Source organism: Cervus elaphus, chromosome 7 (assembly GCF_910594005.1).
Source record: "Cervus elaphus chromosome 7, mCerEla1.1, whole genome shotgun sequence".
Classification (NCBI taxonomy): Eukaryota; Metazoa; Chordata; class Mammalia; order Artiodactyla; family Cervidae; genus Cervus; species Cervus elaphus.
Window position 1 is genome coordinate 48,560,872 of NC_057821.1, and position 23,151 is coordinate 48,584,022.

General features: G+C 49.2%; 1 protein-coding gene and 1 non-coding gene across 2 annotated transcripts in view; both read right to left on the reverse strand.

The window, feature by feature from the left end:
* Positions 1 to 214: 214 nt before the first annotated feature.
* Positions 215 to 23,151, reverse strand: part of LY86 (lymphocyte antigen 86) — a 39,998-nt gene continuing 17,061 nt past the window's right edge. The window contains exons 2-5 of the mRNA XM_043908607.1: positions 14,682 to 14,768; positions 13,339 to 13,467; positions 4,555 to 4,607; positions 215 to 634 (exon numbers count right to left, since the gene is read on the reverse strand). Of these exons, the coding sequence (XP_043764542.1) occupies positions 551 to 634; positions 4,555 to 4,607; positions 13,339 to 13,467; positions 14,682 to 14,768 (353 nt within the window). The 3' untranslated portion in view covers positions 215 to 550. The remainder of the gene's footprint in view (positions 635 to 4,554; positions 4,608 to 13,338; positions 13,468 to 14,681; positions 14,769 to 23,151) is intronic.
* Positions 11,947 to 12,018, reverse strand: TRNAQ-UUG. Its single transcript has one exon. It is a non-coding gene; the product is annotated as a tRNA-Gln (tRNA).

Consider the following 23,151-nt stretch of genomic DNA (forward strand, 5'->3'; position numbering starts at 1 on the left):
CCAGCTTCCGGGCCTCACGTCCAGAGTGTGGGGCTTCCCGGAAGAAGGGACGGGTCACCCCCAGCTCTGCCCATGCAGGTGGGCCGTCACCTTCCTGCATCTCTCAGCATCACTTATGCTCTGGCAGCCCGAAACTCTGTGGGCAGAGGAGCTCACACTATAGCTGCAGGACTGTACCAGGATTCTTAAACGAACCACGAGGCACTCCTTGTGGGCCAGTTTCTTTATTTGATCCTGGGCTCCCAGGAGCTGGAAAGAGGTGAGCTTTGTCAGGAGAGCACTCGGGGTGAGAGACGGTCCCTCAAGACTGCTGGGTTGACCCCCAGGAGCTCCTGGGAGGCGGATGCTCCGGGGCCTTTGTTGCATCCGTGGAGTGCGGGGACCTCTGGTCCTGGGGCTGACATCAGCGCCGACCCCTTCCGGGAGGCTTGCTCTGTGGTCCGCTGGTCCTCCCTCTCGGCAGGGTCTGCGGGAGGAGCTGCTGTTGCCGCGGGACAGCTGACGGCGCTCCGAGACGCTCAGGAATAGAGTACAGTGGCGTTGGCGCAGCTCAGGAGTAGAGGACGGTGGCGTTGGCGCAGGCCACGGTGGCCTGGTCCTGGTTGTGGAGCTCCAGCAGGACCTGGTAGTCCCCCTGGGGGGGTGCGGGGAAGCAGCAGCTGTGAGGCCGCAGAGCCATCGCCTTGCAGCGGGCGCCCACCGAGCCGGCACGGGCAGCCTCCACGCTCGACCCTGGGGGTTAGGTCAGTGGGACGAACCGCGCCCGCCCTGCGGGCCCCCAGGCTGGCCGGGAGAGCAGAGGGTGCCCAGGCTGGCCGGGAGAGCGGAGGAGTCCCGGGATGGCTGGCTACGCCTGAGATGCCCGAGCTCCAGACGGCGCTCCCGCGGTGGGTGGGCCGATGGGGTGGTGGACTGGCTGGGGCTGGTGTGTGGTTTTGAGTAGCGTGCTCAAGGCAGGTCACCTGAGCAGGTGACCTCGGGGCCAAGACCTGAAGGAAGTGCGGGAGCTCGCCATTCCCCTGGAGGCTGGGGGCCCCGCGTTTGAAGAGGCGGACAGGACTCCCGGCAGGAGAGGGGAGGAGGCAGGGGACGGCCCCACGGGCCGTGGGTAGGGGGGCGCTGGCCTCCACACGGGGGGGTCGCCTGTCCTGACGTGGCTGTCGGCAGGGTCCCTCGTTGGAAGGAGACGGGGGGAGACGCGGAGGAAGCGGTGGACCAGGTAGGAGGCCCTGCAAGAGCCAGGCAAGAGGTGGGGAGGGTTCGGAGCAGCTGGGGGACGGGGGGAGAAGTGGGCGTTCTGGCTGGATTTGCAAAGAGCTGGGACGGTTTGCCGAGGAGACCCACATGGGTGGGGAAGAGAGAGGTGAAGGGTGACCCCAAGGATGCTGGCCTGAGCAACAGGAAAGACAGGGTGCTGTGTGCTGAGACGGAGGAGACAGCTGGGGGGCAAAACTCCATGGCTGGAACCCGGACGCGCCACTAGAGAAAGTGTTCCTGCCTTTCGGGGGCCCTTTCTGGCCACAGCCGACCAGAGGAGCCCCTCTGCCTGCGGTCAGGGAAGGCCAGCCAGGCTGTCAGCGGCGCAGCAGAGAGGACCCAGGCAGGAGCCACGTCTGCAGCGCTCGTGGCCGAAGCCGGCGGCTGTGGACGCTCTGTCCCGAGGAGAAAGGCTCTGCGTGGCGGAGGGCGGAGGAAGCTCCTGGAACTCTTGGCCCATCTCTGAGGAGCCGGTCACCCAAGGGAAAGCATGTTAGTTGCTCAGTCGTGTCCAACTCTTTGCGATCCCATGGACTAAAGCCTGCCAGGCTCCTCTGTCCATGGATTCTCCAGGCAGGAATACTGGAGTGGGCTGCCTTTCTCTTCTCCAGGGACTCTTCCCCACCCAGGGATCAAATTCAGGTCTCCTATGCTTCAGGCAGATTCTTTACCGTCTGAACCACCAGGGAAGCCCCCGTCCAAGGAAGGGAGAGTGTTTAATCTGTATCAGCCGGAGGGCAGGGCCAGATTAAACCACCGGATGGACGGCCCATGACTGGCCTCAGGCTAGGAGAGAAGAGCTTTCTAGCAACTAGCAGAGGCCCGGGAGCGAGTGGGTCCCTGAGCACTGATGAGGTCTCGGGTGTGAGCGCTGCTGAGGGCGACCTTCGGCACCTTCCCCAAGACTCTGTGACAGTCTAGGCTCCCTGGGTCTGCTCAAAGAGCAGCAGCTATGACTGCAGAAGCAGTGTTAGGGTATCAATCACAGACAGAGTAAAAGCCAGAGAATTAGGTCTGGATAAAGACCAGCTCACACGTGCACCTGAGTGGGTTTCCTCCTCACTGTCATCATCATCATCACCATCATCTACTCTTCACTGCTCCTGTGCCTTTAAGAACACGCCACACAAAACTGTTGTAACCCTACTGAATCTTTCATCCTTGCTTTAGACGCCTAACGAAGGATGCAGTATTTGAAGGAAGAGGTTCGGGATTCTGAATCCCAAGATATATTAATACATACTCTGCTCTAAGGGGTGAGAGTGTTCAGGCACCTGTGCGCATCTGTGGGCAGGCGAAGGGATGAGGCACACAACAGGGGCCTTTCTGCGGTTTGGATTTGCCAGGTAGGAGACCGTAGTTGCACCCTTGGCACTCACATGGTTCAGGCCATACCTGCAAGTTGGCAGCCAAGTTGGAAGCTTACAGAGTCTCTAAATTCTAAGTCAGAAAGCAGCTGCCGTAGACAGATGCTGCTGCAGGCGGGACTTCAATGGGGCCAAGAACTGGTTGTGAGAAAAAGAAAATAATATCGACACACAAGACTGGCGGCTGAGTGGGAAGTTTCCAGTTGAGCAGGGGTGGAATTAGCACACAGCCCACCTCTGGGGGTTTGGTGTGAAGAGGGGGGACCTGGGGAAGGTCTTCTGAAACCAAAAGTCTGCGCACCATTTCTGTCCCATGTTAGGAAGCAGCGTCTCTGCGGCCTGCAGGCCGGCGGCTGGCCAGGGGTGCCTGGGCTGGCTGGGCTGGTCTCGGGCCAGCAGAGGAGCCCAGGTCGGGATTAAGGCCTCCAGCTGCCCGTGCAGCTCACGTGATGGGTCACACGTGTCCACTCTGGTTCTCTCCGCGGCAGGCCTGGCTTGGGGGGTCAGGATTGGCCAGGTTCCTGCTCCACAGGCCCGGAAAGTCTTAAAGAGGTAGGAGGACCGGGCAGAGGGCTCCTGACGATGCTTTAACAGGCAGGCAGGGGCAGGCAACCTGACCACTCTCTTAGCCTCACAGTGGACAACATCTCAAGGAGCATCGTTAGTGGGCCATGGATACAGGTAACGCATTCACCCACGTATCCTACGTGAATGCAATAAACCTCGTTACATCTCTGTTTCATTTCTTTCAAAGCGATCCTATGACTTTTAAGTTCTTTCTCTCTATTTATTGCAGTTGTTAAGAGTAACTGCTTTTTTTTTAAAAGTCAATAATGCAACACAAAATTTAATTGCTTGCAAATTTCGAGTTGATGGATTGGGGGTGCATGGGGGAGGATCCACAGAAAAATGGAGAAAGAAAAAGAATTCAAATAGCAAAGATTTAAAGCAAAAACTTTGTGGGAGGAATTTGGTCTCACATCCTAGAAGGGAAGAGAGTTTGCACAACTTGCGTGTTACCCTGAAAGGCCCGAGGATAAGACTCTGGAAAGCTGGACCTGCCCCCAGCTGCCAGAGCATCGCTGGAGAAAGACCAAGGTGGTCTGACGACTTGGCGGCTTGAAGCAGAAGAACCCAGAGGCTGGGACAGAAAGGGAACACGCCCAGGGGATGAAACGAGTTCAAGAGATTCTTTATGGAGAAGGAGGTCCTCTTCTAGAGTCATACTCAGGCTTTGTAAGATGAAAAGGATGAAATTGAAAACCAAAAATGAGACTGACTACATTTCTGTGATTCTCGTGATGTTTTTCCAAAGGATGCTCTCAGGAGTGGCTATGGAGCATGGATCGCTATGTCCAAGCTGCTGGAATTCAGCTGTTTCATAAAGTAATGGTATTTTAAATAAAATGGAATTGTTGGAAAAACAGTGAAGGCGCAAGACGTGGGCATTTTATTTACGGGGTGGGAGCTTGTGAGCATTGAGCAAGCATGGTAACTGGGGAGCTTAGCGCGTTCTGGGCTGTATCTGTTGCCTTCTCTGAACGGCCAGCCCGCCTGGGGCTGCCTCCCTCACCTCTAACAGTTCTGGCCACGCGGAGGCCTCTGGACAGAGTCCTCCAGCAGGACAGGGTCCCAGAGCCCCTCTCTACAGGCGCTGTCTCCACAAGGGGTGCCCCAGGGTCCCACAGGACAAAAATGTTAAACACCAAAACCCGAGCGTCAAGCTTTAATTAGCAAGTGCCCACGATGAAGTAACGCCTTCACCCAGAAAGGGTCTTCTCAGTGACGGGCTATGCAAAAACTTGAAGGTTTTCGTTTAATTCCCCCTCCTCCTCCTCTGCTGTCTCTCTCCCCCACCCACCTCCTCCTTTAAGAAACTGCTCGATACAATAATTAAGGAACAAAAGAAAACAGCAAACCAAACCCTTACCTCGGGAATTTCAAATCCAGGATTATTGATAGGGCCGGCATAATAAATCTGCTCTGGAAAAACAGACAAAACACACATCACGTCACTCAATCATCGAAAACAAAATTGACTTGCTCTATTATCTGTGCTTACTGTGCCCTGGGGAGCCAGTGATGGAAGGAAAAGGTTTCTGACTATGGTACATAAATCCCTAAGTGAGACAGAATCCAGGCTGTAGCAAGTAGCAGGAGACACGCAGGTCACGAGAGAGCCAGGCAGAATGAGGATGCTGAGGCTAGGCTGGCCCTGGGATGCTCAAGGTTAACTCCTAAGACAACTTCCCGTAACTGATCGACCCTGGATAGTTACGATTCCTTTGGGCTCAGCTCCCTCGTTTTTAAGGCGGGTATAGTAAGGACCACAACAGAGTTGCGAGGAATGAAGAGAGTTAATCCGTATAAAGCACTGATAATGACGTTTGGAAAGCTTTGCTAAAGTTAGGAACAGAGATGCTGCGTTTGAGACAATGGTTGGTGTGGGACGTTTGGATGACAAGATCTCCCCGAGGCTTCTCGCTGATTCTGTGACTTCTCGGTAGCCTTTCAAGACAATCCCTTGGCTGCTGTTGGCAGGGCTGGGTTTCTGCTTCGTGCAGCTCAAGAACCATGACTGCTAGGACCACAAACCACTGAGAGCCCCTCAGGGAACGGGACCCAGCTGACAGAGGAGCGGAGGCCCAGCACAGCAGTGAGCGCGCCCCTCCCCGTCAGGTGCGGCTGGATTCTGCTTGGATTCCCTTGGGCGCGTTCTATACCGACCTCATGATTCTATTTGGTGTTCTAAGGCGGCACGGGGCCAACGGCCGCGCCCTGGAGGCAGGACCCAGCTCTCCTCCCCACTGAGTGTTGGTGGACCAGTTGCCTACCTCTCCTGTGAGGCAGCACCTGCACTTGCAACACAGAAGCGGGAACGCCTCTCCTGCCGGCCGCAGAGAGGACTAGGAGCTGAGTGTGAGCTCGTGGAGGACGGGCCCGGGAAGGGCAGAACCAGCAGGTCTTCCCCGTCCAGTTACTCACCGTACTCACCCGGTGTGAGGGAGAGGGACGGGAAGGTGCCCGTGGGGGACGCGGAGAAACACACCAAGGCTGGGTTTGGGAACCTCTTCCTGAACCAGTGTGAACAACTGCTAAGTTCTACTGGTGTCTTCTCTTTTTTTGCTTCCGTTTAAAAAAATGGATGAGTGCTGTTTTTTGAAGCATACCAAACAAATGCTATTTAGCACTTTGTTACGCTCATTTAATGCTCCGAGATCTGCTGATTTGGGCTTCACTATGAGGGACCTTTGCTGGGTGAGAGATTGCCATGAACTTGGTCTTCACTTTACAGTTTCAACTGGAGCTTTTCTGTGGGCCCATGAAGTTCCTGAGAATTGCTGCAAGTAACTCGCAAAACTTTTTTTTTTTTTTAACCTGATGAAACAACACCTAAAATTAAATTCTTGCTCCTTCCATTTCCAGATCATCTCAGGTTCTTAGATTCCTTTAATTAACATCCTCACACTCCAGGGCTATAAAAAGAGCCGCGTTATTATCTGTACCCACTTCTTACTTTCCTTCTTTGGGAATCTTGATCAGTTTTTAATACGGAGTGGATAGACATTTTCACCCTCCTGCTTCTTAAAACTTGAAGTCGTTTCTGCCAGTCGACTTTTTTGGGGGACCCAGATATTTGTGTGATTGGCACACAGTATCTTTTAAGAGAGGAAATTGATTTTAAAATGTGGAAATAAAAGCTCCCAAAGAGTCGTGGACCAGACGGCTGCCCTTTCACTAAGAGAGTAATCTAATGTTATTTAAACTTGGCCATGTTCATTGTGCACTTGCAATGGGGCATTTATAAAACTATGAAATGAGCAACCTTCTAAGGCTTACTCACTCAGGGTCCTGCCACGCCCCCTCTCCAGGCATTTAGAGATGTGCTTGTTAACCCCCGTCTTTCTGCCCTAACATCACACTGGCCTCCTCCTATAAGGACTCATTGACAATCTTAGCCTCTTTCTCTGCCAAGAATGATCCCAACAGACACATGGGTTGTGTCCCCCACTTCTAGCCAGATAGTTTCTCCTCTGGGCAGGGGACTTGGCTGGTGGGAGCTTTTGGGGGTCTGGGAAAGGGCAACAAGAAGAGTCCAAGAAGGCAAACCTTTTCTGAGCAGTGGTAGGATCCCCTAACAGAGACACTCACATCTCGCCCCAGCTACACCAGCAGCTGTATCACCTGTGAAGTTCTCAGAACTTCTTGGAGGGCCTTTTCATTGGAAACATACAGAGTTTGAGTTTTCCTCTGATGAGGCATAATTACCTGGCCTCGTCACAACGTCAGGGTATGCGCAGGTCAGACAAGCTGTGCTGGTTCTCCATTGGGATGCTGTACTGGCTACTAATGCCCGCTCCCTTCTCCTACAAGACGTCCATGTCCTGGTTTCTAGAACCCACAGATACCTTACAAGGCAAAATGGATTTCGCGATTGCAGTCATGTTCAGGATTTTGAGATGGGGAGATTATCTTGGATTGTCTAGGTGAGCCCAGTGTAACCACAAGGGTCCTCATAAGCTGGAGAAGATCGGAAGAAGAAGGGGGTGTGAGGATGGAAGCAGAGAGGAGGGAAGTGGCTACAAGCCACGGAATGCCAGCAGCCTCCAGAAACTAAAAACCTCAAGGAAACAGATCTTTATCCATCCTCTGAATTCTCTAGAAGGAACAGAGCCCTCCTGACTTTGGTTTCAGGCTTCTGGTGTCCAGAATCGTAAGAGAGCACCTTTGCGTGGCAGGTCACTAGGGTCACAGCAGCAGCAGGGCGCTGATACACTGACCTTGGGTTCAGAGGGGAGACGCTAGGTGGTTGACCGCAGAAGGGCCAAGAGTGGTGGCTTACATACACTTGAAGTGAAGTGAAGTGGAAGTCGCTCAGTCGTGTCTGACTCCTTGCGACCCCATGGACTATACAGTCCTTGGAATTCTCCAGGCCAGAATACTGGCGTGGGTAGCCTTTCCCTTCTCCAGGGGAATCTTCCCAACCCAGGGATCGAACCCAGGCCTCCTGCACTGCAGGCGGATTCTTGGGCTCCCAGCAAAGACGTCTTTGGAACCATGACACCCGCGTACTCTAGGATTTCAACAAAAGAGAAGGTACCTGGGCTAGAGAATGAAGTTTCCAACACACGTTCCAACAAAACTCAGGACAGGTGGTTAAGAAAAATGTAGGGCCACACAGAACCTACCAGGTCAGTGATGCTCAGTACAGCTTTCCACAAAGGTTCGACTGTCCTGTGTCTGCATCACTAAGTAAAGCAGCCGCTGTCCACACGTGGCCACTGAGAACCTGAAAGGTGGCTAGTGTGGCTAGGTGTATAATTTAATTTAAGCGTAAGTGATTTCAATAGCCCCCCGTGACGAGCGGCTATCACACTGGACACTGCGGTTTTAGGTCAGCACTGTCTCATGGAAATATCATGTGAGCCACGTCTGTAATTTGCATTATTTTTAAAAAGGAGAAAGAAACAAGTGGAATTAATTTAACAGCACATGTATATTAACCCAAATATTAAAATCATTATAATTTCAGTGAGCCTATTTGCAAAGCAGGAATAAAGACACAGACAAAGAGAACAAACGCATGGACACCAAGGAGGGCAAAGGGGGTGGGATGGTGAACGGAGGGCCCGGCATTGACATATGCACACTGTGGATGTTATGCATAAAATGGGTGACGAATGAGAACCTGCGGTATAGCACAGGCCGCTCTGCTCGATATCTTGTGGCGGCTCAAGTGGGAAGCAAACCCGAGAAAGAGGCGTAACTGTGTGTGTGTGGCCGGTCTACGTCGCTGTGCAGCCAAGACCAACACAACATGGTAAAGCAGCTAGACTTCAGCAGAAACATTTTTTTTTGCAACAAAAATGTAATTAATACATTGCATACAAAATGCAAATTTTGAATTTAATTTTTTAAAAAAATCTAGGTCCCTGCAAGGAGATCCAACCAGTCCATCCTAAAGGAGACCAGTCCTGGGTGTTCATTGGAAGGACTGATGCTGAAGCTGAAACTCCAATACTTTGGCCACCTGGTGCAGAGAGCTGACTCACTGGAAAAGACCCTGATGCTGGGAGGGATTGGGGGCAGGAGGAGAAAGGGACGACAGAGGATGAGATGGTTGGATGGCATCACCAACTCGATGGACATGAGTTTGAGTAAACTCCGGGAGTTAGTGATGGACAGGGAGGCCTGGCGCGCTGCAATTCATGGGGTTGCAAAGAGTCGGACACGACTGAGCAACTAAACTGAACTGAACTGAAAGGCAAAGAAAGTGTTAAAGAGCTTAAAGCCATTGACAATGAATGTTTATCTGGCAGAGTGAGACCAGGTAACAATTAAAGGGGAAAAAAAAACGATGATGCCTATAAGACAGTGACACGCATATCAAAGTTAAGTTAAACTTGAAAAAACTGATCAAGCCTTTCAAAATCCTATTTCAAAAATGGCAACCGTTATGATCATATTGAAAGTAAAACACGCGTGAATTAAAATATGCCATTAATAATTTTATCTTGAAGTTATGTGAATCATCTCCACTTGAAAGAGTTTTTCAACAAAATTTTTAAAAAGACTATAGTTTCAATATATTACCAACATAGAAAGTATCAATGAGATTTTTAAATTCTTTTTTCATACTATGCTTTGTACAAAGTCTTCAAAATTCGGTGCAAACTCTGCACTCAGAGCTCATCTCACTTGGATGGGCCCCATTTCTGACTATGAGGAGCCACACGTGACCAGTGGCTCTTGGACTGGTCAGGGCCAACGACGGAGCCATGGACGGCCCAGGAGGTGAAATGATTTTCTCCAACTTCATTCCTCCTACAAGAACTGTGTGTGTTTGTCGCCCAGGTTTTCTCTGTAAGAGCTGTAACTTCTGGCAGCAAGAAGGGAAGGAGGATTTAAATTTTTTTTTTCTTACCAATCTATTTTTGAATTTCTGTGGATAAACACTTAATATAAGTCTCAAAATACAGCTTGTGAATTGGTGGGCTGATTGCATTGCCAGAAGGAGAAGCGAAGAGGATGGCGATGGGAAGAAGGAGGAGAAACTGAGACAACCTTCAGAAACCCAGGGCAGCCACAGGGAAGGACGACGTGACCGGAAGTAATGGAACAGACATCACAGAGAGCGGTCCTCCTCAGGCTGGTGGGCTCAGGTGTTCGTGCACACCAGAGCTCTCAGGATGTTTGTTAAAATGCAAATACCAGCAACCCACGGGGCCCAAGTTTTGGGGTGGGACAGGAGAGCTGCCAGTCCGCCTTCTCAAATAGCTTCCTAAACGATGATTACACAGAATTGTGAGTATTGGCTTCCCTGATGGCTCAGACAGTAAAGCGTCAGCCTACAATGTGGGAGACCTGGGTTCAATCCCTGGGTCGGGAAGATCCCCTGGAGAAGGAAATGGCAACCCACTCCAGTGTTCTTGCCTGGAGAATTCCATGGACAGAGGAGCCTTGTTGGCTACAGTCCACGGGGTTGCAAATAGTCAGTCACGACTGAGTGACTTCACTTCACTTCAATTGGATTTAATGAAACTCCACAGCAGGCTGAGAATTTGTAAAGTTTCCCGTATTACCTTAGAGAATTAAAAACACTGTGGTCCTTTGTTGCTGTTCCGTTGCTAAGGCATGTTTGACTCTCTGCCACCCCATGGACTGCAGTGCGCCTGGCTTCCCTGCCCTTCACTGTCTCCCAGAGTTTACTCAAATTCATGTTCAATGAGTCAGTGATGCCATCCAACCATCTCATCCTCTGTCATCCCCTTTTCCTCCCACCTTCAGTCTTTCCCACCATCGGGGTCTTTCCCAAGGAGTCAGTTCTTTGCATCAGGTGGCCAAAGTATTGAAGCTTCAGCATCAGTCCTTCCAAAGAATATTCAGGACTGATTTCCTTTAGGATGGACTGGTTTGATCTCCTTGTAATTCCAGGGGCTCTCAAGAGTCTCCTCCAGCACCACAATCTGAAAGCATCAGTTCTTTGATGCTCAGATTCTTTACGGTCCAACTCTCACATTCGTACGTAACTACTGGGAAAACCACAGCTTTGACTATCCAGACCCAGGTCCTATGTCACTATTAATCTCAATATTCTGGGCTCCACAAAAAGAACTGATGGATTTCAAAGGACAAGTTCAACGTATTCTTGGCTCATTTACAAGAGGCTTAATTTTGAGGATGGAGGGAAGCTCCCAGGGCTACAGGATTCCTTAACAGGCAATGTGTCTTTCTCTTCCTTCCTTCCTTCCCTTCTTTCTTTTCTTTCTTTCCTTCCTTTCCTTCTCTCAGTTAAAAAAAAAAGTATGAGGTGATCATTGTTTCTATTTTTTTTTTTTTTGTAGTTCAAGGGTGGGTGTTTTCTGCCAAGGCAGTAATAAACCACTGTTTTTCTTGATTCTTTATGAACTTGCAGCAGCGGCAGCTGCCCAGCCGCTGCAAGCAGGAAACCCACAGCTGCTTGAAGTATGCAGACAAAGAATAAAACATGAGGAGAAGAAAGGCTGATGGCTGAGTTGCTGCTGCTTCCAAATTCCAGTTTCGTGAGAACTGCAGGCGAGGGTCTCTCCCCAGAGGTGGAAGCGGGCTGCCGGGGCTCTGCTCTCTCAGCCAGCAGAGGATATACAACCTGGACCTGAGTCAGGTTCCCGCTACCTCCAAGGAAAAAAGGTCTTAAACGTATAAGCCCCCGAGGCTCTGCCGCCTCTCCAGGCCTTGTTAAAATGCAGACTTCCACTCTGAGATTGATGACTTCAGGGGCTCGGAGCCTGTGCTCGAGAAATCCCTCATCGCCTGCGGGCAGTTGCTGCCATTTATCACTTACTGAGTCCTGTGTGCCAGACTCTGTCCTGAGGACTTTGTATAATTGTCCAATTTATCCTTACTAAGAATCCCGTGAGGTCTGTGTAGAGATGTGGAAACTGAGGCTCAGACACACTGAGTAATTCTGCCTGAAGTCACACAGCCATAAGGGACAGCGAAGGTCTGGTTCTGTGTAAGCCTGGCCTCCAACCCTGTGTTGGAAGAGACTGAACACAAAAGCCCAGGGACCCGCAGGACCGAAAGCCTGAAAAAGTGGAACAACTTGGAGACACAGGAAGTCTTGCTGTTGTGTACTTGCTCAGTCATGTCTGACCCTTTGCGACCCCACGGACTGTAGCCGCCAGGCTCCTCTGTCCATGGGATTTCCCAGGCAAGAAGACTGGAAAATCTCCTCCAGGGGATCTTCCCGACCTAGAGATCGCATCTGCATCTCCTGGGTCTCCTACATTGGCAGGTGGATTCTTTATGGCTGAGCCACCTGGGAAGCCCAAAGATAAGTAGGTCTTGCTGAGATTTGAACTCAGATTGCTGGATTCAAAGTCCAGAGTGCTAACCATTACACCACAGGGCCACTACAGGAGGTCTACAATGGCCCAGAAATCACGGGTGTGCAAACAGGTAGGGGACGCTACCCCAGAGAAGATGCATTTTAAAATTGAGGCCTCAGACACAGCCACTTGCTCCCCTTCTTTTAGAGCAGAAATCAGTGGCTCGGTTCCTGGGACTGCATCTGTTACTAACACGTACCGTGAATGCAGAACAGTTAAAAGTGAGGCCCCAGGTGGGGCTACGGGTGTGTTGACAGAGGCTGTCTGGTCCTCGGCACAGATTTCCGGTGGGATTCTTGAAGGTGGCCTTTGCCTGGAAGGCATTTTGTCTTGTTTTCTACTACAGCTGTGTGAGGTATAAGGCATTTTGCAGAAAGTGTTTGGGGCATTTTTCCCAAATCTAGGTAATTTCCAGATTTCCTTCGTCTCTTAGACCCACAGAAAGCAGCACTTGGAGATGGTGAGGCAGCGGACCTCTGGCTGACGAGATGTGAATTGCTGACTCGACAGAGCTGTCAGGACTCACTTTAAACAGCTGGAGACAGTGAGGCTGAGAGGCCTTTGCAATCAGTAATCTCGGGGCAGGGCCAGGCTCACGTGCTCAGCGTGAACCCGGACAGACAGGAAATGCCCACGTTTGTGAAAGGGAGAGTGGGGAGGCGCCCAGCCCGAGCGCCCACTCAGCTTCCCGCTTTGTCTTCCTTGCAGGTGTGAGATCAGTGACCTTTGTTGCGGAAGCCCTACAATTCCAGCTGCTGTTAGGAATGACAGCTGCCTCCTGGGCGATGTCATGTCAGACCTGAAAAATAGCTCTCAGGGGATCTTCTCTGTTATGTATTGAAATTCACCTAATTATGATGTACTCCCCGCTTTGGACAAACACTGGACGCAGGTAAGATCGGACTGACACAAAAGATGAACCAGGGAGCAATGATTTCTTTGACTAAAGGACGCATCAGCTTGCAAAAGGTGTCAGGGTCATGTTTATCTTAACTCCAAGCTTGCAATGCCTTTAAAATTAAGTCCATATCTAATGTTTTCATGTAGCTTACCACACTGGTCATTTTTCACAAGGTGCCACTACTAACACTTAACAACAATTTTCTCTTTGCAAACACCTGATAAACGCATTTCATTTGATGTCCACACTCACCCTGTAAGGCATGTCCTGTGGGATGGGCTGTGTGGTCATTTTTATACAACATGTGATGATACATGAGGTCAACCTTATCTGCAGGGGACGGGGCACCCTAGATGCCGGTCTGAATATCATGACCTTGGCCGCTAGCTCCTGTCCACCTCTCTCTGGGCCCCAGCCGGCCATCAGTCGGCCAAACACCTACCTCCTTTCCTTCTTCCACAGAAAGAAAACTTGGGTAGATCCACTTCACAGATGGGGTAGGAGAAGTTCAGGATGGACAGTCCTTTACTGAAGAGCGCGACGTCCAGAAACAGCTGCTCGATGTCCTCCCCTGGGGGCAAAGGGGAGGCCAGCTTTCCTGTTAGTGTGGGTTTCGCTGAGCATCAGAGTGTGCAGAAGTCATAAAAGCCTGAGCTGAAGGACCTTTCATCGCCAGAAATCTGTGCTGTATGGCGAACAGCTTTCTGTTTTGGTAAAACAGCATTTGGGCAACGTGACTGGGACAAGTCTGTGGATGAAAGTCAGCCCTTTCATGGACTTCACCTGACTGGAGCAGCTAGCTGACCTGCGCCCCTACCCTGATGCCGTGGACCCTGGGGACCTGCCTCCTACGGATTCTCAGCTATGTGGTCCCAGGTGCCTCCCTCGAGAGCGGCGGGCTGCGGTCCAGCCTGCAACCCCCACCGCTGATGCCCATTATCACCCAGGAAGCTTCTGGCCGCCCTGCATGGCTGGCTCCCGACTCTCTGCCTTTTTCTCCTTTCCTCCCTGTTTAGATTCCACTCACTCCCTTCCTTCTAGTCCTGTTTCTCCCTACAGCATTCCTGGAGCTGTTGGTATGGAGCCCAGACACTGTGCAAGGTCTGGAAATACCGAGATGCCTGAGAGGTCTTGGCATCCGGGAATGTTCCCTCCATTTCTCTGGAAAGAGTCCACGTGCTCAATTTATTAAATCCTTCTGCTCTGGTTTTGAGGAAACTGTGAGAAAGGAGAGAGTCTAGCAGCTATAGCAACATTATGACCAACTGGGACAACCTGGCCACATAAAAATAAAAATAAACAACCTGAAAGCCTTCTGGCCCGTTGACTCAGTGGACAGAGAAGATGTCCTGTGTCTTTGCCTGAGTCCAGGTTTAAGAGCTTAGATGAGCTATTTGTGGAATGAAATAATGCAAAGATAAACCATGCTGCTGGTACCAGACTTGTTTGTGGCTGAGACAACTAAGCAAAAAAGCCTTCTCTTGAGCAAACATTGATACTTAGGCTCAAAATATTTTCTCTTTTTTTTTGCTGGATATACTGATTCCAGGTGCTTATAGCATCCAAATGAGTGTCTAGGGTCTCTTCTCACAAAAGAACAGCTTTAAATGAAAGTTCTGCTCTATCTGGATATTACCCAGAGAGAGAAATGGAAATGGAAATAGTTAATTCCAGAGAGTGATGGGATGCAGCGGCTCAGCCACTACAGTAAATACGAATAACTGGGTGTCTGGGCCACGAAGAGGTTGTGTCATGTTTTATATTATGACAATAATGTTTACTTACTCAGAACCATTCCAAATCTAATGTTGAGATTTGGTTTTAATTGTCTGGAACACTGGTCGACAGAAAAGCCAAAATCTTGCAATGGGTCTGCCAAGAAAAAAAGGACGGGGTAGATGTGAGGACACCACACGGTCTGCAAGCTCACACTCAAGACTCACACCCATTCTGTGCCTTTTTTCCACGTGAGTCACTGAAACGGGTTTGGCAGCACACAGCCCAGCACTCTCCTTGCCAAAGTCCATGATGCTTTCATCCGCCCCTCCCCGTCTCTGTAAACCCGACGCCGTGTTCACTGACAACAGGTCTCAGGCTGAGAGATGAGCACAACGTCCTGGTGGGTGGGTTTCATCTTTTCTTTCTTTTTCTAACTTTTTGGCCACGCCACGCAGCACATGAGATCTTAGTGCCCCAACCAGGGCTCAAACTCACGGCCCTTGTGGTGGAAGCACAGAATCTTAACCACTGGACCACCAGGAAAGCCCTGGGTGGGTTCTGTCTTTACTTGTTAAAACTCCGATTATTGTTTGCTTTTATTTCCTGAACTTTTGTCCTTAAAATTGATTGCCTCAAATATTTCACAAAGTATTTTGTACTATATTTCAAGCAAGGGAAAGTAGGTACAACTTTTCAAAGTTAAGACCTGCCTTTATCACTCCATCCTACCCCATCCCATTCAACACAGCAATTGTTTCCAAAGGTATTGTGTCAAATAGAAAAGCTACAAAACCAATATTTTTTACGTATAATTTCTGCTTATTCCGAACGTCCCAGTGGCCTGTCTATGCGTTAGAGAGAGTCAAGAAATGCTCTGCTGGCCCCAAGTTCCATTTCCCACATCAGAGTCCACGCTCCATTCCCCAAGATCTTGGCGGCAACGTCAGCGCCACCCAGCAAGTTTTCCAGGAAGTTCCAGGCGCTTTCTCCTGAGTCTCCTGGTCTTACGGGTTCAGGCCGTTGTCTACAAACTAAAGTCGCTCATTCACACTTGTTTTGTGTGAAGGTTTCTCTGTGATGTGCTAAGTCGCTTCAGTCATGTCTGACTCTATGTGACCCATGGACTGCAGCCCACCCGGCTCTTCTGCCCATAGGATTCTCCAGGCAAGAATCCTGGAGCGGGTTGCCACGCCCTCCTCCAGATTTCCCCCACATATTTTTCTGCTTCTCTGAGCTCTTCAAACAGCTGTGTCTGAAGTCTGTTTACGGCCTACGAGCATGTGTGATTTTGTGCCTTGACGTTTGACTTGCCTCACAATAATTAACCTAAACGCAGACCTCCCGAAAGGCAAGAGCCAGAGTTTTGTTTCATTTGTGTTGTTTCGTTTTTAATTTCCTTTTTCCTTATGTTTCCTTCTGGGTCCCAGAGAAGACAGCTGATTTTAAGTAAGGGTCTGCGTTATATGAGTTGCAAGCCATGCACTTCATGGGGTTTCCACTTAATTCTCCAGACTCCCCTGCGCCTAGCACAGAGCCTTGAGGTCAAACATGAAGTAAGCACTCCATAAATGCACATAATGCGTGGATGAATGGGTTATGTATTAAGCTATTTTCTCTCAGCTTCAAATTAGCCTTCAGGGCTCTGCTGTGTGAAGCTGGGGGCTCTTTGCATTCACATTTCTACTTTGCCACCTGCCAGAGATGCGCCAGAAAGAGACGGGCTGAGCGGGAGAAGGACTTCTCCTTCTTACACTCCTGCTGATGCTGGAGTGTGTCCCCTGCTGAAGGCCTGTCGCCGGCAGTGGCGGCTGGTTCCAGAGTCCAGCTCTCTTTTGTACCTTCCTGGAATCAGCTGAGGCTCAGCTCTGCCAGCCCCAAAGCTTCTGTGGCGATGGTAACTCACCCGTTCTCCGGCTGCCTGCACCTCAGCCCTTCAAGGGCTCTGCTATCAAACTTGCACATTCTAACAACCTTCACCTCTGTCCTCTGCTCACAGCCCTTGGGCGGCAGCTGCTTCCTCATTGTTTTTTTTTTTTTTTTGCTTTTCTGGTTCTCTAACAGCTGCTTGTGAGAGTTGGACTGTAAAGAAAGCTGAGAACCAAAGAATTGATGGTTTTGAACTGTGGTGTTGGAGAAGACTCTTGAGAGTCCCTTGGACTGCAAGGAGACCAAGCCAGTCCATCCTAAAGGAGATCAGTCCTGAATATTCATTGGAAGGACTGATGCTGAAGCTGAAACTCCAATACTTTGGCCACCTGATGCGAAGAGCTGACTCATTTGAAAAGACCCTGGTGCTGGGAAAGATTGAGGGCAGGAGGAGAAGGGGACAACAGAGGATGAGATGGCTGGATGGCATCACCGACTCAATGGACATGAGTTTGGGTGAAGTCCGGGAGTTGGTGATGGACAGGGAGGCCTGGTGTGCTGCGATTCATGGGGTCGCAGAGAGTCAGACACGACTGAGCGACTGAACTGAACTGAACAACTGCTTCGCCAACACCCTGTATTAAATTTTCTGTTGAAGTAACTGACGGGGTTTCTGAATTTCTGACTGGACCTGGACTGATGGAATGAATGACAATCTTGAGAGACAGGCCTGGTCATCCCCATTCACAGATGGGAAATAAAGACTCAGAGAGGCGGCGCTGCGTTAACCAGGTTTAAGACCGAGAGAATGGCAGAGTCAGGATTGAAACTCAGACTTAAAACCAGCAAATAAGAAGTGGCCGCCCAGTATCGCACAGAGGCAGGCACAAACCGGAGCCGTGAAGCTGGGCATTAATGATCTGATTAGTGAGATCACCTGCGGTATTCTCTGTGCAGGCCTGTGGCATCTGGCAGTTCTATTTCATGACTGGTTTCAATTTCAGCTTAGCTATGAGCTCACATTTGTTGGTGGGAGCATTCCAGACAGTTTAATCATCCACACTGCTGACCTGGAAGATGCATAATTGTCTGTGGTATCTGCCGTGGAAATGATCACTATGCTATTCAGCCCTGCGAATCTAATCTAAGTGCACTTTTGCTTGATGAAACTCCTATGATCTGGTCACTAATTTCCTGGGGGGATAAGCCATTTTCTCTGATGCCCATTTCACTTGTTCATCAGCATCTCTGTGCCCTCCTGGCATTTATTTCAGCTTGGAATATGGGAGCAGGGCTTAAGGAGACAATTTTTCCCGCTACGTATTTGACCCTCAGTGTTAAAAAAGAGGCCAACCAACAGAGGCTTAGGAAAGTGCATCCTCAAGATTGTGAACAAATATAAGTTGCTATTTGAGGAAAGATAAAAGGGTATAAGCATGTGTCGATTAGCTAATTATCAGGCACAGAGCCACACTGTGTTGATCTATATTTTAAAGGCATAGCTGGAGAGAATAAAGTGAGGCCAGAAGAAGGAAATAAAACATCTCCCTGGTACTAGAAAAATATTATTGTGAAGAAAATCATCTTAATAAGGAACAAAGTCACAAAGAAAGCAGCGGGTTGCTTCTCTCTGAGGATGTGACTATAAAACAGAAAGATAGACTGCTTAAAAAGTGATTAGGGCTTTGGTGATATTTCCTAGCAGTTATTTCAATTTTATATTTGAGAGTGAGTTTTTATTTAGTTATTTATTTATTTTTTTGAGGATGAATCTTATACTTTAGAGTGAACATGCAGTTTGCAGTTGTTTCAGGGAAAATAACATCTGTTCCTTGTCCCCTAAGCCCACCCTCACACACTTACGGCCTTTCCCCTATTGACTGATATTTTCACTCGGGCACTTAGCATGCTCTGTAAAAAATATTTTTTATTTTCTTGTGAACCTCTGCCACTCCTCTACTAGATGCTTCGAGGCAAGCTGCACAGCCTCAGAGCCCGGCATCGCGTGCTGAGACTATACTATGTGGGACTCCTCTGCTGGTCCAGTGGCCAAGGCTTCTTGCTTCCATTGCTGGGTGCACGGGTTCAATTCCTAGTCAGGGAACTAAGATCCCACACGCCACTTGGCATGGCCAAAAGACAAAATAAATTAAATAAAAAACAAAGAAATTCTTAAGAAAAAGATTATACTAGGTTCCAAGTAGTAGTTTGTCGAATGAATAATAGGGATTATATACAGTAAACTCATCAAGAACTTGAAAGCCAGATTTCTCAACTTTGTCATTATGGACATTTTGGGTCAGAAATCCTTTTGGGGAAAATCCTTCTTCTTTTTTTTTTTTTCCTGTGCACTGTAGGATATTAGCTACACCTCTAACCTACTAGACCCCAGTAGCATCCCAGCCCCAAGTTCAACAAAAAAGGTTACAGATTTTACTAAATACTCTCTTGGGAATGAACTCGCCTAGTGAAGAACCACTGCTTTGAAGAGCTGCTTTCTCAGCTGCCAGACAAACGTCTACAGAATCAGCTACCAAAATAAAGAAAGTGGGCTGCGTTTTTAAAGCAGGTCTCCTTCTATGGTGTGGGAGTTGATTGGAGACCAGGGTGGGGGGTTTTTCCTTGGACACTTGCCCCGGGTGATTTTGACCACATAGAAACCGGATTATCTGAATTTGGATCTTCTGAAAGAATAAACCTGGGGAGTTAGCGAGAGTGGTGTTCCTGGGCGTCAAGGGCAGAGATAAATATTTCTTCCTGACGCTTCACCGTACAGCAGGGAATGAACCGAGGAAAGAGGAGAAGCTTTGGGGTGAGATGTTTGATCTCTTCATCGAAGTTTCTTTTTCCTGAGCCTCTGAGCTCTACCTCTATCCTGCCTGCTGAGTCCTCCTGTACGGCGCCCGCCCGAGAGAGGGCGGCAGTTACAGTGGGTGAGCTGCCCCGCTGCCCCCACGCCCCGGGGACAGGTGTGCCTGGAAGGCAGCCTCCTCCAAACAGTGGACACGAAATCCCCAGGGAGAAGGGTGAGGGAGAGGCTGGGGAAGCAGCCAGGAGCATCTGCCTTCTCGCTAAGGGCGCTCACACGCCTCCTGGAGCTGGTTCGTGCTCCTTCATGGAGTAGAAGAGACTTAGATGGACAGGAGCGGCTTAGCGTGTGCAGGATCTTTACACATCTCGGCCCCAGAGCCATCCTGGGGCCTTAAGATCTGTTGGTGGCCTGTGCTCTCCCAGGAGGGGCTGGACTCAGGCGGTCATCTGGGAGAGGATGCGCTGGCCTGGGGCGTTTCTGACCAGTGTTGGGCTCTCAGCTGGAATTTGGGCAAGAAAACAAACTCCAATGGCACAGCCTCGGGAAGTGCAATTCCTCTCTGAGGTCAGTGGGGCCTGATGGGGCCAGACGGGTGCATCGGGCTGGGCTCCCTGCTGGTATGTCTCAGGCACACGTGCGTCCCCAAGTCTTCAAGTCCACGGCAGTCACTCTGCTCTCTGCAGCCTCTGTGCTGCTGGCTGGGTGGTCTGAGGGACACAGGAGGGGACTAGCCTCATGATGCTGGTCCCATTTTCCAAATTTCATAGCTCTGCCTGTTGTTGTTCAGCCACTAAGTCGTGTCCGACTCTGTGACCCAGTTGCCTGCAGCACTCCAGGCTTCCCTGTCCTTCAGCATCTCCCAAAGTTTGCTCAAACTCATGTCCATCGAGTTGGTGATGCCACCCAACCATCTAAACCTCTGTTGCCCTCTTCTCCTTTTGCCTTCAATCTTTCCCAGCATCAGGATCTTTTCAAATGAGTCGGCTCTTCGCATCAGGTGGCCAAAGTATTGGAGCTTCAGCTTCAGCATCAGTCCTTCCATTGAATATTCAGGGCTGATTTCCTTTAGGACTGACTGATTTGATCATAGTGGACACGCCCACAAATCACATATCTCAGCTGGTTGGATAAATAAACTGAAAAGAGGCAAGGTTGAGCAGTTGGATGAAAGCAGGAGGGAAGCTGAACTTTCACGCCGGCTCTGGTGGGTGCCAGCAGTCACTTGGGAAGCTTGAGTTTTGAAGCCAGTGACTGATTTCCCCTGCACTTGGAAGACTCTTTGGAAAGGTGTTAGCTCATATTAACTTTATCATCTTCATAACAGAGGTATTTGCTTTGGCACTTAGGATGGAGTTTCTCAGTGTGGATGAAAATCTAGTCTCAGGCCAAATATTAGCAGATGTACCTCTGCGGTCTTTCAGAATTCTTCTGCAAATAAAACAAAATAAACATATCTTGCTTTTGACTTCTTCCTTTAGGTTGGGTGGTTACTGGTTTTGCAAGCTGGTGCTCTGTTACCATACAGGCCCAGTTGTGCATGGATCTGAAAGTTTGCCTTCTTATATGGCTGTGTTTTGATGGGGTGTTTTACTTTTCTTGTGTGATTCCTATGGTAACATTCAAGGGTCATTGTGGATCCTTAAAAAAAAAAAAAGATGATGATGGAAAGGCTTCTGTGAGATGCCATGGCTGGAAATCCGTTACCATGGCAACACAAAATTAATTTCCTCTTTTCTGTCCTTGACGTGCTGTGGTGTGTCCCTTTCCCCCTTGCCCCATCCTCTTTTCCTGCCTTTGAAGAGAAAGAAATGACTTACGAGGTGGTAAATGCATTCTAGCTAGTTGTTCTGTTATTTCCCGGTCTCTCCTTTTTCCCCACCTGTCAAATCTTATTACTGCAGAATAGTATGGCAAAGCTCCCCGATGGGCCATTGTATTTCAAATAATAGCAGTTCTGCCCCCATTCCAGTCTCCTCGGTCAGCATTTCATTGGGAATTGACTCACACAGCCAAAGGAGGGTATGTGATCTAGATTTTTGTTTCTTCAGCATGGTTATGTAGGAAAGTGAAAGTGTGAAAGTGTTAGTCACTCAGTTATGACCCCGTGGTCTGTATAGCCTGCCAGGCTCCTCTGTCCATATAATCCTCTAGGCAAGAATACTAGAGTGGGTAGCCATGCCCTTTTGCAGGGGATGGTCTTGATCCAGGGATGGAACCCGGGTCTTCTACTTTGCAGGAAGGTTCGTAACCACCTGAGGCACCAGGGAAGCCTTGGCTATATAGACTGGGTGTTCAAAAATGCTTAGCATGACGTCAAAGAGAACAAAACGCAATGAACACCCTCACAGCGGAACGGCTACTGCTTGTAACACAAAGGGCAGGAATGCACACATCCCACAGCCTGCCTGTAAGCTGGGTGAATGCATTTTTGAGTGTGAAGATTTCGGCTGCCAAATTCAACATTCTGTATCCTTTATCTTGTTTGCTTCTAACTGCAAAAGAAACGGGATTTATTGGAACTCATCACTGACAGATACAGGGTGTGAATCTGCACCATCTTCTGGCCTCTGAGTTCCACTCCCCAGGGGTAACCAGAGTCTGGCTTCCACGAGCTTAGGAGGAGGTGGTTTTTTATATTAGAAACATTTGAGGCCAAAAAAGAGATAAAAAGCAATGAAGATGAGCTTTCATCAAAAACACCTTGCCAAATGTCTCAAGGGAAATGACGACCCATCTGAAGCTCTCACAATTACCTTTTGCATCCCAAGAGTAGATGGACGACAAACATTGAATGCAGTTTTACTGTGTGTTGCCATGGGGGTATCACACACCCTGTGCTCAGTCAGTCAGTCATGTCCAACGCTTTGCAGCCCAGCGGTCTGGGGCCCGCCAGGCTCCTCTGTCCATGGCATTTCCCAGGCAAGAATACTGGAGTGGGTTGCATTTCCTGCTCCAGGCGATCTTCCCAATTTAGGGACTGACATGCATCTCTTGTGTCTCCTGCATTGGCGGGTGGATTCCTTGCCACTAGTGCCACCTGGGAAGCCCTGGGGGCATCATGGTGCCACATAAACCCTAGCCTGAGAGTGCAAACAAACTTGAATTGTCTTACCACTGACAGTGCATACTAGTGGCTGAAGAATGGGAAATGCAACTCAACTTCTCATTAATTTTACCGAGGACCTGATACATGGCCTTGGGGATACACGGACGAACCAGAAAAGGCTTCCGCTTTCATCTGGAGTATAACACTTCCATCACCTAATTATGATATTACACAGCCAAAACATAAACTCAATAAAAGATACATGTGTACTCTAAATCTCTTATTTTATAGCCAACATAGAGTCACACGGTCTTTCGTGTGCAAGCCGTGTCTGCCATACACTCACCCCACATTACTTGGCCTGATCCCTTGGCAGGTTAAAGTCAATCTTAGTGGTGGGGTTGCTATTCATAGCTTCAACTTCCACCACTACAGGCAAGACACAGACACAAAGAACCTTCCTGGTGCTGGCCTTGACAATCACTCCTGACCTCACGTCCCCTTTCCCACCCCAGCAACCATAAATCACTGCCTCAGCAACATAATTCTGTCATCTTGAGAAAGTTACATATGTAGAACCATACAGTATGTAAGTGTTCTTCTTAACTTGTCATATATATATATTAAGATATAAAAATATGTACATATTTATTTTTTGCTATAGTGGACTTACAATATTGTATTGTATTAGTTTTCTGCATACAGCACAGTGATTCAATGTTTTTAGACATTACAAAATGATCAGCACGTATGCAATCTTTTAAGATTGGATTTTTTCTTCAAGTGGCCCTGGAGACCCATTCAGGCAGCTG